The sequence below is a fragment of the Lonchura striata genome, chromosome 17, assembly GCF_050655825.1.
Source record: "Lonchura striata isolate lonStrDom1 chromosome 17, ASM5065582v1, whole genome shotgun sequence".
Classification (NCBI taxonomy): Eukaryota; Metazoa; Chordata; class Aves; order Passeriformes; family Estrildidae; genus Lonchura; species Lonchura striata.
In genome coordinates, this window is record NC_140719.1 from 11046960 (window position 1) to 11062518 (window position 15559).

At 48.6% G+C, this 15559-nt stretch overlaps 1 protein-coding gene across 4 annotated transcripts in view; it reads right to left on the bottom strand.

Annotated features, from left to right (window-relative positions):
• VAV2 (vav guanine nucleotide exchange factor 2) overlaps positions 1-15559 on the bottom strand; it is a 122316-nt gene that overhangs the window by 84592 nt on the left and 22165 nt on the right. For all 4 annotated transcript variants that reach the window (XM_021543574.4, XM_085594199.1, XM_021543575.4 and 1 more), the window contains exon 2: positions 8870-8986. In XM_021543574.4, coding sequence (XP_021399249.1) covers positions 8870-8986 — 117 coding nt within the window. The remainder of the gene's footprint in view (positions 1-8869; positions 8987-15559) is intronic.

The window sequence follows — 15559 nt, forward strand, 5'->3', positions numbered from 1 at the left end:
CCTCCAGAGCCTGCACTCAAAATCCTCCCACTTTTACTCTCAAAGCTCTGTGTAAAGTCTGTATAAGGGGAACAGTCTTTCCTCTTTTAGTTTAGTTTGTTTTTTTTTTTGTGGGTTTTTTTTTGGGGGGGGGGTATTTGTTTTTTGGGTTTTTTTTTTTTTTTTTTGGGGGGGGGGGTTGGGGTTTGTTGTTTTTTGGTTTTTTTTTGGGGGGGGGTTGTTTGGTTTTTTTTTGTTTCCTTGAGAAAACTCCACAAAGCTCCACTTCTGATCCCTTCTCTGCAGAGATTAAATCACATTTTAAATCAGATGCACAAAGCCAAGGGAGTTCACCTGCAGGGGAAAGCTCTGTGGGGTGACACCCACCACATCTCCAAGGGATGCACAGCACCAGCAGCTCTGGAGCTCTGTCCCTGCTCCCACCAGAGGAGCACTGCCAGACCTGGCACTGCTTCTCACCACTGCCTGGCATCAAAACTATGCCCAAAAAATGAATTCTTGCCCCAGGATTAGATGGGAAACTCCACGTTACTTCCAGCTTGTTTGCATATCGCTGCTTCCCAAGCTGTTTTTAACTTTTTTCCCCCCCAAAACTGTAATTGCAGGCTGTGAAATCCCCCCATCTGTCAGGCAGGGAGGTGAAATGCCCAGCCCAGCTCCCTCAGCCTCTCCCACACGAGCCTCACTCCTTCCAAGGAGTGACTGCAAACATCAGTCAAGCCCACGCTGGCTCACAAATTCCTAAAATTACAACCAAGAGAGGCCTGGAAGAAGAAATAAGAATCCCTGACGACCACCACAAAGTGCAGTGCCCATCATTAGCTTCACCTATGGCTGTTGCCCTGCTCCCATGATTAGGCTCTTACCCCTAATTAGCAGGAAAAGAATGATGTGGAAGAGGGGGACCCTGCCTCACATTAACACTGAGGGTGCAAATGAATTTTCTGCAGCACCACCATGTCATAAACTCACCTCATCACCATCTCATCTCCAACCATCACCTCCCTGGTTTGGAACCAGGCAAGGAAAAGCTGGAAAACAAGGGGAAATTGATATTTAAGATACCCTTGCAGGTGTCTTGCTCATTCCTAATCTGGAACCAGGCAAGGAAAAGCTGGAAAACAAGGGGAAATTGATATTTAAGATACCCTTGCAGGTGTCTTGCTCATTCCTGATCTGGAACCAGGCAAGGAAAAGCTGGAAAACAAGGGGAAATTGATATTTAAGATACCATTGCAGGTGTCTTGCTCGTCCCAGCTTCCCTTGCGATGTTTAGAGAGAAGCTTTTCAAAACCTGCTCCCAGCAAATTGCTCCTGAGATGCTGTGCTATCACCTGGGCGTGCTGCTCCAGGATATTCCTGGAATTTTCCACCCTTTCTACCCTCACCACCCCTCCTGTGAGTGCACCCCAATGCCCACACCCATCCTGCAGTGGGCAGGTGGGAGGAATCCCAAAAACCTACAGGGTGTTCTTGGAGAAAGATTTAATTCCTGAAGGAAAAAGAGGGAGGAAAAAAAGCCCAATAATCCCATATCTGGAAGCCCTCCAAGAACAAACAAGCAGCCCATTCTGACAGCCAGTGGAACAAAATAGTTTTAGCAAGATGGTTTTTTCTTTCCCCCGTGAAGAAGCGTGGGAGGGAGCTGAGGAGCCTCCCCACCATCCCTGGTTTCTAAAGCTGTCCCTGCCTGGCACAATCTCAAGCACAGGAGACTCAGAGGAGAATTCAGCAAACAGCAAACCTCACCAAACCCCCACTCTGCTGACACAGGTTTCAACACATTTCTGTCTGCACTGCTTATTTACTGAAAAACATGAACGTTTCCCTTCCAGGGAGTGACTTGCCAATGGAAAATGTGGATCTGGCAGGAGCACTGAGCACAGCACATCTCAGAGAACCCAAAGCCTGGGACATCTTGGGGACAGGGCATGGGACACCCAGGATGTGTTCAGGTGTGATATTTCAGTGTATTAACTTGTACCCACTCATCTCTGCCTCAGAAAATTCACAGTTTCCTACAGAAGCTCCTTCCCCCTTTTCTTTTTTTTTTTCTTTTTGTTTTGTTTTTGTTTTGTTTTAGGGGTTTTGTGTGTGTGTTTTGTTTTTTGTTTTGTTTTGTTTCATAGGTAAGATGCTGTGCTCTGAGCACTGGGGATTGTGCAGCTCAGCCATGCCAGAACTTCCAGCCTGGAAGTTTCACTTTTTGCTAAACCCCATTTGCACCCACGTGTTAATCTGTTGCTAGAAATGCTAATTATTATTTGTATTATTTGGCCTTGGGACAGTCTCATCATCAGATGCTGAGGGTTTTAATGAAGAAACAGAAGAGCTCATTACAGAATAAAAATTTCCTTTTATTCCAAGAGTCCCTGAAGTGGTATTAGCCAGGATGGATTTCCTTCCTCTCCCAGAGCACATGATGCTGAACAGTTAAGCTCAAGTGATGAGAGGTACACTCACAGCACCAAGGCACACAAAGCCTGGCTTTGCCTGTTGGCATCTTACACCCACAGTGATGTTCACTGCATCAAGCCTCAAAAATCCCATGACATCACCAAGGAGGCTCAAATGAAACCACTCAATAGCCAGAAATTGTTGGATCACTCAAAAAAAAAAAAAAAAAAAAAACCAACAAAAACAAAAACCACAAAAAAACAAAACCACAAAAAAACTGGAATCTTCTCTCCCCACTTTTTGGAGACACACTTGTAGGTGTTTTAACACTCACAGGTTTTTTTTTCCAAAGTAAAAAAAAAAGATCTTTCTCTCCCTGATCTTGTCTAAAATTAACAAAAGAACTCACACAAATTGAGAAGGCACAAGGAAATCAATTTCACACACATTAAGGATATGCATTTCCCCACGTCCTGATCAATACTTTGGATTGCAAAGCACTTCCACCAACTGCTGGAGGCCTGACTGCAGAATTCTCCCATCAGGACTGTGAGAATTACAAAAGATCCTGCCCACACTTGTCTGATCTGAAACACAACACCCTTTAGTGTGACCCCTTGGAAAAATACTGGGGAAAAGCAGCCAAGAAAGGGGAAAAAAAATTTAAAAAAAAAAAGGGCAAAACTTCCCAGAATGAACATTTCTGGCTCTTTCAGTTGCACTGAGAAGCTGCACAGCTACAAACAGCCTGGAGTTTTGAGTAGGGGAGAAAGGAAGGGGGAAAAGCAGAGAATTTGCCACAATTAAAAGCTGCTTCTGCAGGGAATACCAGAGGGCCACCAGCTGCTGGATTGTGGCATTTCCTTGGGGCCTGGAGGTGACAGCAGGGCCACAGGCTGGTGGCACATCCCAGAGGTTCTGCAGTGAAAGATTAACTGGCTTTTATCAGCAATTTGTTGCCTAAGCTCGATTTGAGGCTGTGGTGCTGTTTTTGAAGCCCTGAACACCCCAAAACACCCCAGAACTTTCAGCACCAACTGCCCCAAACAACTGGGAAGATCCAGGCCACCGGGGCAACACCCAGAGCAGGGAGAAATTATCAGGATTTTGGAGTGTAAAAATGCCCATTACTGGAGGATGGCTGCACCAGCACATCCCTCAGGCAAACACCCCCTGGGAATGTTCCTGGCATGGCACAGCCAAAGGCAAAGGCTTGACTGGCCCAAAAACTCTGTAATGCTTGTGTTTTGGGCAAGTCCAGCCTCAGGGTGTCTGCACACCCTGCACCTCCAGCACAGCCCCACCAATGTCCTCAGGGTGACCAGGAGTGTCCCTGCAGCACCCCCATTCCAAACCTTGAGCTCCCAAGCTCAAATGAGCCCTCAAACTGGCAAAGGGAGGGAAGAACAAACCCAATTGTGCTGCTCCAGTCTGTTTTTGCCATTTGGAGCACTCATCCCAACATCCAAATATCCAGAACAACTCCAGCAAGGCCACTGGAACTGCACAAACATCACCCACAGCTCCTGCAGTGGGAACAGTTTTGCTATTTGAAGTTTTGCCATTCTGCTTTTGCCATTTGGAGCACTCATCCCAATGTCCAAATGTCCAGGACAACTCCAGCAAGGCCATTGGAACAGCACAAACATCACCCACAGCTCCTGCAGTGGGAGTTAATCATCAACTGGGTGCAGTCCCAGGCATCCAGGGCTGCCTCCCCCATCTTCTCCCACACTTCCCAGAGCTGGGAATTCTCCCTCAGGCAGCAACTGCAGTCCCAAAGGCTCTGGGAAAAACCCCTGGTGTGGGCACAGGGTGAATCAGTGGGGGATAAAGTCACCAGCACAGGGCAGGCAAGGAGTTAAGTGGGTTTGTTCCACGCAATGACACAAAAATCTTGTGGTAGTTATTCTACTGCTCCCTCGGGAATTTAGAATTAAAAAAAAACAAAAAACACATAAAACATTCTTTTGGAGAATTCTCCTCATTTCCCTGCCCACCCGCCGTGGTGACACAGCCATCAGAGATGCTCCCAGCTGCCACAGGATCCCCCTGGGCACACAGCCAATGCCACAGAGCCATCTAAGGAGCTGGCACAGCCACCATAACATGGGATGCCCCATCCAGGCTGCCTGGGCTTCTGGGGATTTGTAAAAATAAAGGGCAGGGCTGGGATGGGACACCCAGCTTGGCTGCCAAGCGCTGCCCTGCTCCCAGACACTATTGCTTCATGCACTCTGTGGTGCAGAGAGAAAACACACTGCTTTTAATATGTTATTGGCTGCAGGAGGTCAGGGAAAAAAAAAAAACCCTGAAATTCAAAATGAGAGAAGAGGAGCTGCTCCCAGCAGCAGCAGGTCACAGCTGGCACTGGGTTTACAGCAGCTGTACATCCAGAAACTCTGCAGTTTCTGCTTTTCTATATTAATTCCTATCAATCCCTCTCTTTCTCTGCCCAAACTGTGTTAAAAAGGCATCCTTAAAAATACTGCTGCAGGGCTAGAGGCTTGTACGTGGTGCTAGAGATGCTGCAGGGAGGGGAATTCTCAGCAGAGAAACAGAAAGGCCAACCACCAACTCTCAGTTATGAGTCCCTTAAATAATTCTGACGGCTCTCCCCACCCTCCTGCCTGAAAATGAGCTGAAAACGGAGTTTTCTGCCTCTCTGGCAGCAGGGTGGGATGTGGCAGAAAGGGACTGGGGCAGCTGAGCCCCTCCAGAGCTGTCCCAAATGGATGGCAAGGGGGATTCCCTCCCTTGGAAGGTTCTCCAGCCACAGCATCCACTGAGGACAGCCTGGATCCCCCCAGGGTTTTCCAGGAGGGATCCACACCAGCCCATCAGCAGGAGGAAGGAGACACCTTCACACTAAAAAAAAATACCCTGAATATCTGGAGCAATTAGTACATTTATAAAGGACACTTTTTGCTGTAACTCTGATTTCGCTCCCCCTCCAAGGCAGCTCTTGGCACGGGCACTGGAGCGTGCCAGGCTCGGGGCCACAGCAGCCACATCCTCCCCCTGGCACTTCAGCCACGCAAGATAAGCCTCCTTTGAGCCCTGCCCCAGCCACACACCAGCAAAAACCTCAGTGGGTTCAGATTTTCAGGTTTGTCTCAGTGGGTTCAATCTTCAGCTGAGAGCAAGAATTGATCCAAAGCCTGCTCCACTCACCCCCGAGGTGGGTGCAGCTCTCTCTCCCCAGCCTCTGCACCAGAACCAAGTGGAAAACACGATTTTAATCTCGGTACCAGCATCTCCTCCTCTTTCAGCTGACCTGTGAATCGCTTCCCTTTTTCATTTTTAGAACAGCAGTGTTTCCTATCTGCAGGGCAGGGGAGGGAAGACCCTTATCTTGCAAAAAAAAAAAACCTTTTTCAAAGAGAGCAAGAACTTCAAAAGGAATTCAGCACGATTAAATCCACGTCAGGAGGGCAGAGAGGAGCGGGAGGGTAATAAATGGCACGCTCCACAGGTTTATGAATATTTGAACTATATTTCTTTTTTTAAAAATTGTACATTACTGCAAGTTATTTAAAATGAGTAACTCCTTTTAATGAACCTGGCTAGCATCACGCTGACTAATAGAGTAATAAAGAGTTTAATCCATATTTATGTACATTTTATGTCATTACATTTGGTGCCAATAAATTAGCAAGTCCAATAAGAGTTTGATTTTATACTATCACTGCTACTAAATGTGTAACAACACACACTACATAAGCACCAGCTTTTTATTTTATTTCTTTTTCAAGAGCCAGGCTGTACTAACAGAGACTGCAAGCCTGAAGAATCAGACCCTAGTTAGGGATGAGGCAATATTAACTGGGGTCTTACTCCTGCATCCTGCAGCCATGGAGAAAACACTTCTGCAGATGATTTATGGAGAGCTCTGAGCCACTTTAAAGGGATTAAATATTCAAAAATCATTAATATAATACACTTTTTGAAGGGGCATGAGTAGAAATACCAGCACCAGCATCTCAGGTCACTTCTGCACTTCCCTGCCATGAAGCACAGCGCAGCCCCTGCCACAGCAGGATTGCTCAATAACTGCACATGGGGGAGAAGAGCTGGCTGTCAGCAATTTCAGCTGGCCATGAGCAATTGGAAGTGGCCTTTGTGCTGCCCTGGGGAGCTGGGGGACACTGCAGACCCCAGGAGTGGGATGCATCCATCTGGCAGGAGCCCGAGCGCGCCCGTTCCCCGACATCCCATGGAGCCAAGACGGAGTTTCCAGCTCCATGGGGATTTTGGCTGGAGAAACCCACACAGCTCACGATCCCACTTCACCAGCTGTCACCCTGCTGACAGCAAGAAATACCTCCCCAAGCTTAAAAGTCAAGGAAGAAGCAAAACCAGGAGCAAGCCTGGACGTGAGGAGCCCCCAGGCAGAGTTGGAAGGGGCTCTGCTGCTCCCGTGGCAGCTCCTCCTTGCAGAAACCCTGGCTCAGGAGCCAAAAGGAGTGATGGAAGCATGGAAACCTCTCTCAGAATAACAGCTGGGCAAGGCAGGACTGAGGGATCTGATTTTTCATCCTCTTTCAAAGCACCAGTGGTTTTCTAACACTAAAAAACGACCAAGATTCAAAGCCCTTTACGCAGAGGTTGGCACCAAGTCCCTGCCTTTCTCCTCAGTAATTACACTCCAGCAATCCCAAAAGCTGCTGGTAATTGTTGTCCCAGTGGCATTTTGGTTTGGAGGAGAGGAATAACTCTCCCAGTGGCATCCAGAAAGGAAAAACCCAAGGCCACTGCACCAAAGCCCCTCTGCAATTAAACTCTGTTCCTGTGTTCCATCAGAAACGCCTCCTACATGGTGTAAGCGCCTTGTAACCAAAAAAACACCATTGATCTGAGGAGTGAACAGCTCCAGGAAGGATTTTTTGTGTGTGAAGTCTGTGTTTGGCCAGTGGGGACGTGGATTAGAGACTCCTTTTGCTCTCGCCGTGACTCAAAACGGAAAGGGAGCTCTGGTCAACAGCAGATTTTTCCCTGTTTATTTGCTTTGCCACTGTTGAACACAGATCTGAGGATAATGCAGGAATGAAAGGTGGTGAAGACAATGGGAATGTTTTGACAGGCTTCCAGAGGGATTTAGGGTGGTGCAGAGCTGGACAGCTGATACCTCCACGCCAAGCTGATAAAAAAGAAAAAAATTTGGATTTTGTATAGAGAGTCTGTGCTTCCCACATTTTCTATGGTTGGTTGGGGATGACGACAACGTGAAAACAAGCACGATGCAGGCAATGAAACACATTTGGATCTCTTGGAAGTTTATGACACATTTCTTTCCCAAAAACCAGCTTGCCCTGAGGAAAGAGGGAGTGGCAAATCACCTCCCCAAGTCACAAAGCTGAATGCACCCCCAAAAAATGACCAGGGGGAGGGAAGACCAGAAAAAGGAAAGCAAACCACTCATCAGCTGATGTGTTCCAGCAGGGTTTAACACCAGGCATCACAGGCAGTTTGAAACTGCACAAAGCACGAGACAATGTGACGATAAAGCAGCATTTTAATTAGCAGCAGTTCCTTCCCCAGCCCAAAAGGTTCCTTCTGTGCATTCATATTCCCAGAACAACAACTGCCTTCTTGTATTCCATAAATCAAAAAAAAAAAACTCATAAAACAAGGCACTGCGATTGCACATTCCACATAATGGTCCAGAAATAAATTAGGCAATAAATATCAAATAATATAGCCCCATCAGCAGTGAAAATCTACTTCTTGGATAATCAGAAGGGAAGATGCCTTCCAGCAGCTTATGTCTGGCAGCTCGAAACAGGTAAAACAATACAGAGCTTTAATAAATCTTTTATCACCTTTTCTGCTGAAGAATATGGCAATTGTCCTGGGTAATGGTTTCCCTGAGCCCTGTATCCATCAGCCCTGATGCAGTTGGTGTCAAAGGCAGGGGATCAGAACAAGAGCCACTTGTCAAAACCAGGCAGAGTTTTCCTTGGTTGATATTTGGTGCCAGCCATCACTTACAGCAGCACATTTCTGAGAAGCTCAGGGCACTCATTTCGCCCTGCCATGAAACTCCCTGACCCCACAGACACTCACTGGCCACTTGACAAAAATCAGAGGTGATTTCAGCAAAGTTAATTTGCTCTGCACAGGTGGCAGCAGATAGGGAAGGGCTGAGCGAGGTGTGGACTCTTTGCAAGGTTTGGTTCTTCTCAAAACACACGGGTCACATCCTTCAGAGACTGATCCCTGAGAGTTGTTCATCTAAAGCAGAAAACCTGAAGGCTTGGTCACCCTTCACTGAGGACACAGCAGAATCAACCAAAAACAATCCCTAAATACACTGAGAACACAAGGGAATCCTAAATACACCACGAGCACAGGGGAACTGCTCAGAGGCTGCTCAGAAAAGCACAAAACTTTTGTATTTTCATCCCAAAGCTGGGCACAGCCCCAGTGCCAGACTCATCCCTTCCCAGGAGCTCAGCAGTGACTCTCTTACCTTCCCAAAATCCCGCACATCAAAGAGGTCAAAGGGATCAAAGAGGTCGCTGTTCCTTAACCCAAATTTGTCGTGGCACACCTTGAGGAAGGTCCGGATGTTCTTCAAGCACAGAAACTGGGGGAGAAAAAGGAGAAAAGGAGGGGAAAAGTGAGCGAGACAGGCACAAATTGTAACTGAGATTTCCTGAATTAAATGCAAGAGAAGTGAGCAGGGACTGAGAAACTCACACTGCAAGGGCAGGCAGGGTTTTTTTACTGTTTCTGAGGATGTCAGACTCCCCGTGCCCTGCGAGGGCTCCTGTGCTCTCAGCTGCACACCAGCAACACAACACCCCTTGGAAAATCAACTTTCTCCCAAGGTAAGGGCTGCAAAACTCAAGCCAGGATTTTTCCTTTTCAAGGCTGAAGGCGAATATAAGTTACAGCTGATGTTCCACAGAAGCCCAGTGTTGAACATTTAACCATTTCCATTTGGCTCCCTGCAGAAGGGACACGTGTTACAGCAACAGGACAAGGAGGAATGGCTCTAAACAGGCAGAGGGTGGGGTTAAATGGGATATTGGGAAGGAATTCTTCCCTGAGAGGGTGCTGAAGCCCTGGCACAGGGTGCCCAGAGAAGCTGTGGCTGCTCCATCCCTGGAAGTGTCCAAGGTCAGGTTGGATGGGGCTTGGAGCAACCTGGGATGGAGGAAGGTGTCCCACCCAGGGGTCAGACTGGATGATACAATATTCCTTCCAACCCAAACCTTTGGTTAATCCAGCAGGGCTGCATGGCAGAGCAACATCGAGTTTCTCTTTTAAAAAATCCTGTCTTTGGCTACAGCAATAAAAGGTTAGTTATCCAAAACCATCAGGGATTTTGAAGCCTGAGGACCCCAGATGATCTTGCTCCTGGCAGCACAGGGTCTAAAGAAGAGAAAACCAAAAATCTGCTTAATTTTTGCATCACCTACATCCTTCATCTGCTGAGCCAGCCAGTTAACTTCCCTTCTTTTTGCATCCTCACTGCAAAATACCTTCAATTTATTGCTGTATCTTTAGGCAACTCTTCACTTTTTCAGCAAATTCCTTACAAATACCTAACAAACATGTTAGAATCCCGAGGAAATCAATCCATGAAGGGGGTGAACCACCCCCATGTGATCAACAGGCAGAGGAGCCAAGCTGCCTTTGGGTGGATTCCCTCAGCCTTGCTTTTGTCACAAAAAAGCAACCCCGAGCCTTCATCTAACACACACCGCTTGCAAACTTCACCCAGGGTTCAAAGCAAAATAAAATAGTTTAATTTTATTTTAATTAAAAGAATCAAAGACATTCTTTGGGGCTGTGGTACCTCCACAGAGGCGGCCGTGGCGCAGCTCGTTAGTGCTGCTTTGGGGATTAGACACGAGGGTTTTCCAGCCCTGGATTAGCAAAACCACCTCATTAACAGCAGGCTGGTTCACCTGCACAAAGCAAGAAATAACCTTTTCCCCTTCTGCCCCATGCCACAGGGCCAGCAGAGCTCCCCCAGCATGGGAGGGTGGCACAGGACAGCCCCATCACATCAGACACGTTAGACAAGCACGTGCCAGAGGCAGAAAATGAAAACAAATCTGGTTTTCTAGGGCATTCCTCTATCTCACATAAACACTGCAGTAAATAAGTGTCTAGACTGGGAGGTTTCTGTTTTTTTCTTCTTTTTTTTTTGGAATTGCTTTACAGGCTCTCTTGCTGACACCAGTTATTTCACAACTTCATCTCCTGGGTCTCTGCAAGAATTTGCACCCCAGGCTGCGTGTGCTGCTGCACTGCAGTCCCATTGATTCCAAAGTTCCAGCGTGTGCTTATTTTAAATCCTTTTAAACCTCCAATTTTGAAAGTTAATGGCACAGGGTACAGCCACAATTACACACAGCAAGATGCAAACTTCCTCTGCAGAACCTTCCTGCCCTTCTGCAGCATTCCCAGGCTGGGCAGCACCAAATCAGAATTACAGAATGGTTTGGGATGTTCAGGTGTTGGAATCTGTGGTTGTGATGACTCCAAAATTGTAAAAAGTCTCTGTCTTTCTGCCGAAGAAGAAGCCATAATTGGTCTGTGCTGGTTTCCAGGTTGTTTATTCTGTTGATCTCTCACATGTTCTGCTGCCCTGCCCAGCTCTGTCCTGCAGGGCAGCGTGTGGGGCTCTGCCCTCAGTGGGATGTGACAAACATTAAATACCAGAAACTCCCTGGGCTGCATTTACAATAACGTGCCAATATCTGTCACCTACGTTGGACAGTGTGTCCCCAGCCTGAACCAACAGAAAAATGCCAACACCACAGTGAGACATGGAGGGCATGAAGAAGGAGAAAAAGGACAAGGCACACCCAATTTCCTCCAGCTTGTCCCCTTTGAACCCCTCATCTAGAATCCTAAAATTTTACTTTTGCACCCGTGCCACACTTAATTATGACTTCTATCAAACACTCAGAGCTGGTAATTGATCCTGTAAGATTGAAAACTCTTTTCCATGGCCAGAGATCACAGCCAGTGTCTGTGGGGGCTCTGTCCAGGGGGGTTCCTGACCCCTGCCAGGGTCCCAGGGCAACCAGAGGGAAACTCTGCATTCCCACATTCAGGATTATCCATTTCCAGCCCCCTGCCATGGGCAGGAACACCTCCCACTATCCCAGTTTGCTCCAAGCCCTGTCCAGCCTGGCCCTGGGCACTGCCGTGGATGGGGCAGCCACAGCTTTTCTGGGAAACAAAGGCCAAAAGTGATGTTCCTCATCCAATTCCCACGTGGAAAACCCCTCACTACAGCTGGTGAACGAGGAGGAGGCACCTGCCACAGCTCCAGGTGCCATCAGCAAAGAGCCACCAGGCCACCAGCCAGGCCCTGAGTGCCAGCAGGTGACAAACATCGAGGAAAAAGCCCATCATCTATTTAAAGAGCTGCTGAAAAACCTGGTGCAAACCACAACAAACTCAATTAAGCAGGGCACTGCTCCACCAGCGAGGAGCTGGCAGCACGGCAAGGCCACCACGCTGCCCACAGGAAAAGCCACCACTCGGGGTGACAACTGCAGGTGGGTTTCACCATCACTCTTCCAGCACCACAAGTCCAGGTGGGGACACCCAGCGTGGGTGTTGGTGGCACAATTCACTCCTGGCCCTTTTTCCGTGGTCAATCTGCAAGGTGTCATCTTATGCTTTTTATTTTTTTGGCATTTCTAGGTTGCTGCTGGTGGAAGATGATGAATTCTTGGCTCAAGACTGTTCCTCAACAGCCACATCTTAAAATTAGCTCCAATTGTGCCGAGGCCATTTTATTCACCAGTCAATCACACCTTTGGACAGGCAAACATTTAGGAGGAGGAAAAAGGAGAGAGAGAAATCAATGTTCTCCATGGGGCTCATTCAGCGCCTGTCAGACCCAAAATCAGCGGTGTCATTTATCTACTTCAGGGTCCTGAGATGTGCCCTGGTGCAAGGGAGCACCAACCACATAAATTCCCAGTCCTGGGAATCCAAAACAACCTGGGGAGCCACCAGCCATGGCTCCTGGGCACAGACACCACGCCCAGCTCTGCAAACACACCTGAGAGCACACAGAATTCCACGGCTACCAACATTTCCACGGCTCTGGAACAGCCACAGAAACAAATCCTTGGGTGGGGAGAACACCCTGGGCATGGCAAAGCCCATCAGAGAGGGAATTAAAGCCAGGGGGACTGGAACAGGGATTGGGATTGTGCCCAGCAGAGCAAGAAACTCGTCTGGTAAAACAAAACACCTTGAAGCCTGATAATAGATGAGAAAAGTGTGGCCAGCTCTGCCCCAGGCCTTGAGGGGTGCAAGAAGCAGCACTAGAGAGAGGCAGCAGAAAGTCCCCATCACCTGCACTCGCCCAGTTTCAGAAGAGCTCTGCTTATTTTTAACCATTCTGCAGAGTCATAAAGTGAATAAACTGCTCTGAACTCCCACTGGGAGCCCTTGGGGTGGCCAGCAGCCCCAATGCTTAGACACACTGGGAGCTCCTCAGCAGCTTCTGGGATGCTCTGTTTAAAAGAAGGTTTTCATGATTTCATCCCTTCTGCTGGATTCAGTGAGTTTAGAGATGCCTCAGATGATCACAGGGCATACAAAGGGAAACTTTGCCTGGAAGGGCAGGAATATCCAGCAGCTGTCAGCACTTTGAAAGGGCCTTCAGGAGAGGGTTGGGGCTGTGGGGAGCACACAGTGGCACACAGGGTGTCGGGCATGCAGCCACGTGCTGAGCATGGCCCAAGCGTGGGCTTGAAATGTGTCCTGCAGCATGCGAGGAATGCTGGAGCTGTGCTGGGGGAGAGAACCCCTCTGATGAATTGATGAATGAATCAGGGGACTTTCTTTAGCCCTTCCTAGCCCTGAAGTCAGAGTTCCTCTTATCTCACCGCTGGAAAGCGCAGGGTGAGGAGTGAGTCCTCAAGGGGAGCTGGGAGCCTCTGCTTATCACAGGCTCTGCAAACGGGCAAGGGAGGCTGTCTCCTTGAGAAAACACATCATTTGGGGGGGAAGCAGGTGTTCTGTGGCACAAAGCTCTGCAGAGAGCCAAAGATGCATCCCTGAGCCACGGCCAGTCGCCCCATGCTGCTCTGATATTGCAAAGGGCCATCAAAACTCCCTTGGCTTCCTCCAACATCAGGAATGGAGAGAAAGTCCAAGGGTACCCAGTGGGAACTGAGCCATCACCTGGCAGGGGTTGGGATTAGGTGGTGTTTAAGGTCACTTCAAAGCCAAACCATTCTCTAGAACTGAAAATCAGCATCTGGATCTGACCTCTCCCAATGGTTCTGCCCCATCAAGGCCTCCCCAGGCCAGTTTTGGGACCAGCAATGAGTCAAAAGCACCAGTGGAGCTCGGATTCCCCCTCTCAGTAGCACCAAATCTCCCATGGCTTTGTTCCCCCTGGCTTTGCCCCATTGTCTCTGGTGCAGAGGCAGCACAAAACCTCCCTGCAGAGAATTCTCCCTCCCCGCATTTGGATTCCAGTCGCAGCTCATCAATTACTCCAGATGGACAGATTACATTTCAGGTTGTTGGACAGCAGATTTATCTATTCAGAAGTGGAGAATGAAATTATTTCTCAAACAGTTTAGCACTATTATTTCACCCCCCCTGCCTTTCAAAGCCATTCCCATTGCTGAGCGCTCCAGGGCTGGGCAAATTCCACTTAGGGAGGCTGATTAATGAGCCTGAAACACTGATGAGGGCTGACCTCTCCACAGCTTCTCCTTCTCACATCCTCTCACAAGCACCATTTATCCCTAGGAAAGCACCTGAGGGAAAGCAACCATGGATTTCAGCAAACACCCATAGCAGGGCACTGGGAGGGCTGGGGGAAAGCAAACCTGCAGCAAAAAAAGGGAGGAAAATCAGCCAGAGCTCAGGGGGGATGAAAAATTCCTGCACAAACCCACCAGGAGCTTCCACCTTGCCCAAGAGAAGCACAGCAAGGGTCCAGCAGCAGGGTAGGACAGGCTGTCACACCCTGCTCTGGTCCTGCTGATCCTTAAACCTTCATTCATCATCACCCTGGCTGGTTCAAAAAGGACCAAGATTCCCCACAGGAACTTCCCATCATGGTGTCTCAAAGGGAAGAGGTCTCAGTCAACAATATAAAACCCATTAACGGGAAACCAGAGTATAGATGGAATTGTGAAAAAATAATTAAAAACTCCAAAGTAAAACAGTAACAAACAGAGAATCTGGAGTAACCTGTTAAATACCCAGAGGTCCCAAACCCCAGCCCAAGAGGCAGAGGACACTTAGAGGGGGCTGCTGTCACCCTGCCAAGCCCAAGGCTCCAAGAGCTCATCCTAATTTATCCAAGGGAAGTTTTCCTGAACTCCCCATGAAGACTGCCAGGTTCATTTCCCCCATTACACATGGAAAAAAAAAAAAAAAAAAAGGAAAAGCAAAAAGAAAGCTGTAAGTGTGGCTAAAACCCCCCATCCATCAGGCAGCTGAGAGTCCAGGATAACTCAGGGCTGGAGGAGGGGACCAGGATCCGGTGACATCCCTGAGCCCAGCAGGCATTTGTGTGCTGAGGTGAACCCCCAGCAGCACTGATGGCCTCCCCAGAACCCCAAAACCTCTCCCAGGTGACAGGGGAGGCTCTGAGAGCTGTGCCAGGAGCCAGCAGACCCCACACTCCTGGGGGAACGCTGGGCTCTGTCCGTCTGTCCACCCGAGGGTCACCCCACGCACCTCAGGGGCTCTAAATGAGAGGAAGGAAGCTGCAACTTCCCCAAGAAAACGCTGGACCTGCCACTGCTGGCAGTACTTCCCTCCTTTGTGGAGCCCTCCCCGGCCTGCAGACACTGGGAAAGGCAGAATAATTAAGGTTTTAAGGCTTTAATTGCAATGCCTGAGAGGGCTTCATCCATGGTGCTTACAAGGGCTGAAATTCCCCCAGCCACCCCAAACCCAGCGGGTCCAACAGGTTCAGCACTGCTGCAACCCCACCAGCCCCAGGCATGAGGTTTGTGTAAACCAAACCCTTCCCACTGGGGCTCTGGAGAACCCCAGTCAAATCACAAATTCACAGAATAATGAGGGTGGAAGAGACCTCTGAAATCATCAAGTCCAACCCATGCCCTAACACCACAACCAGGCTATAGCACCAAGTGCTGTGTCCAGTCTTTTTTTAAACACATCCAGAGATGGTGATTCCACCACC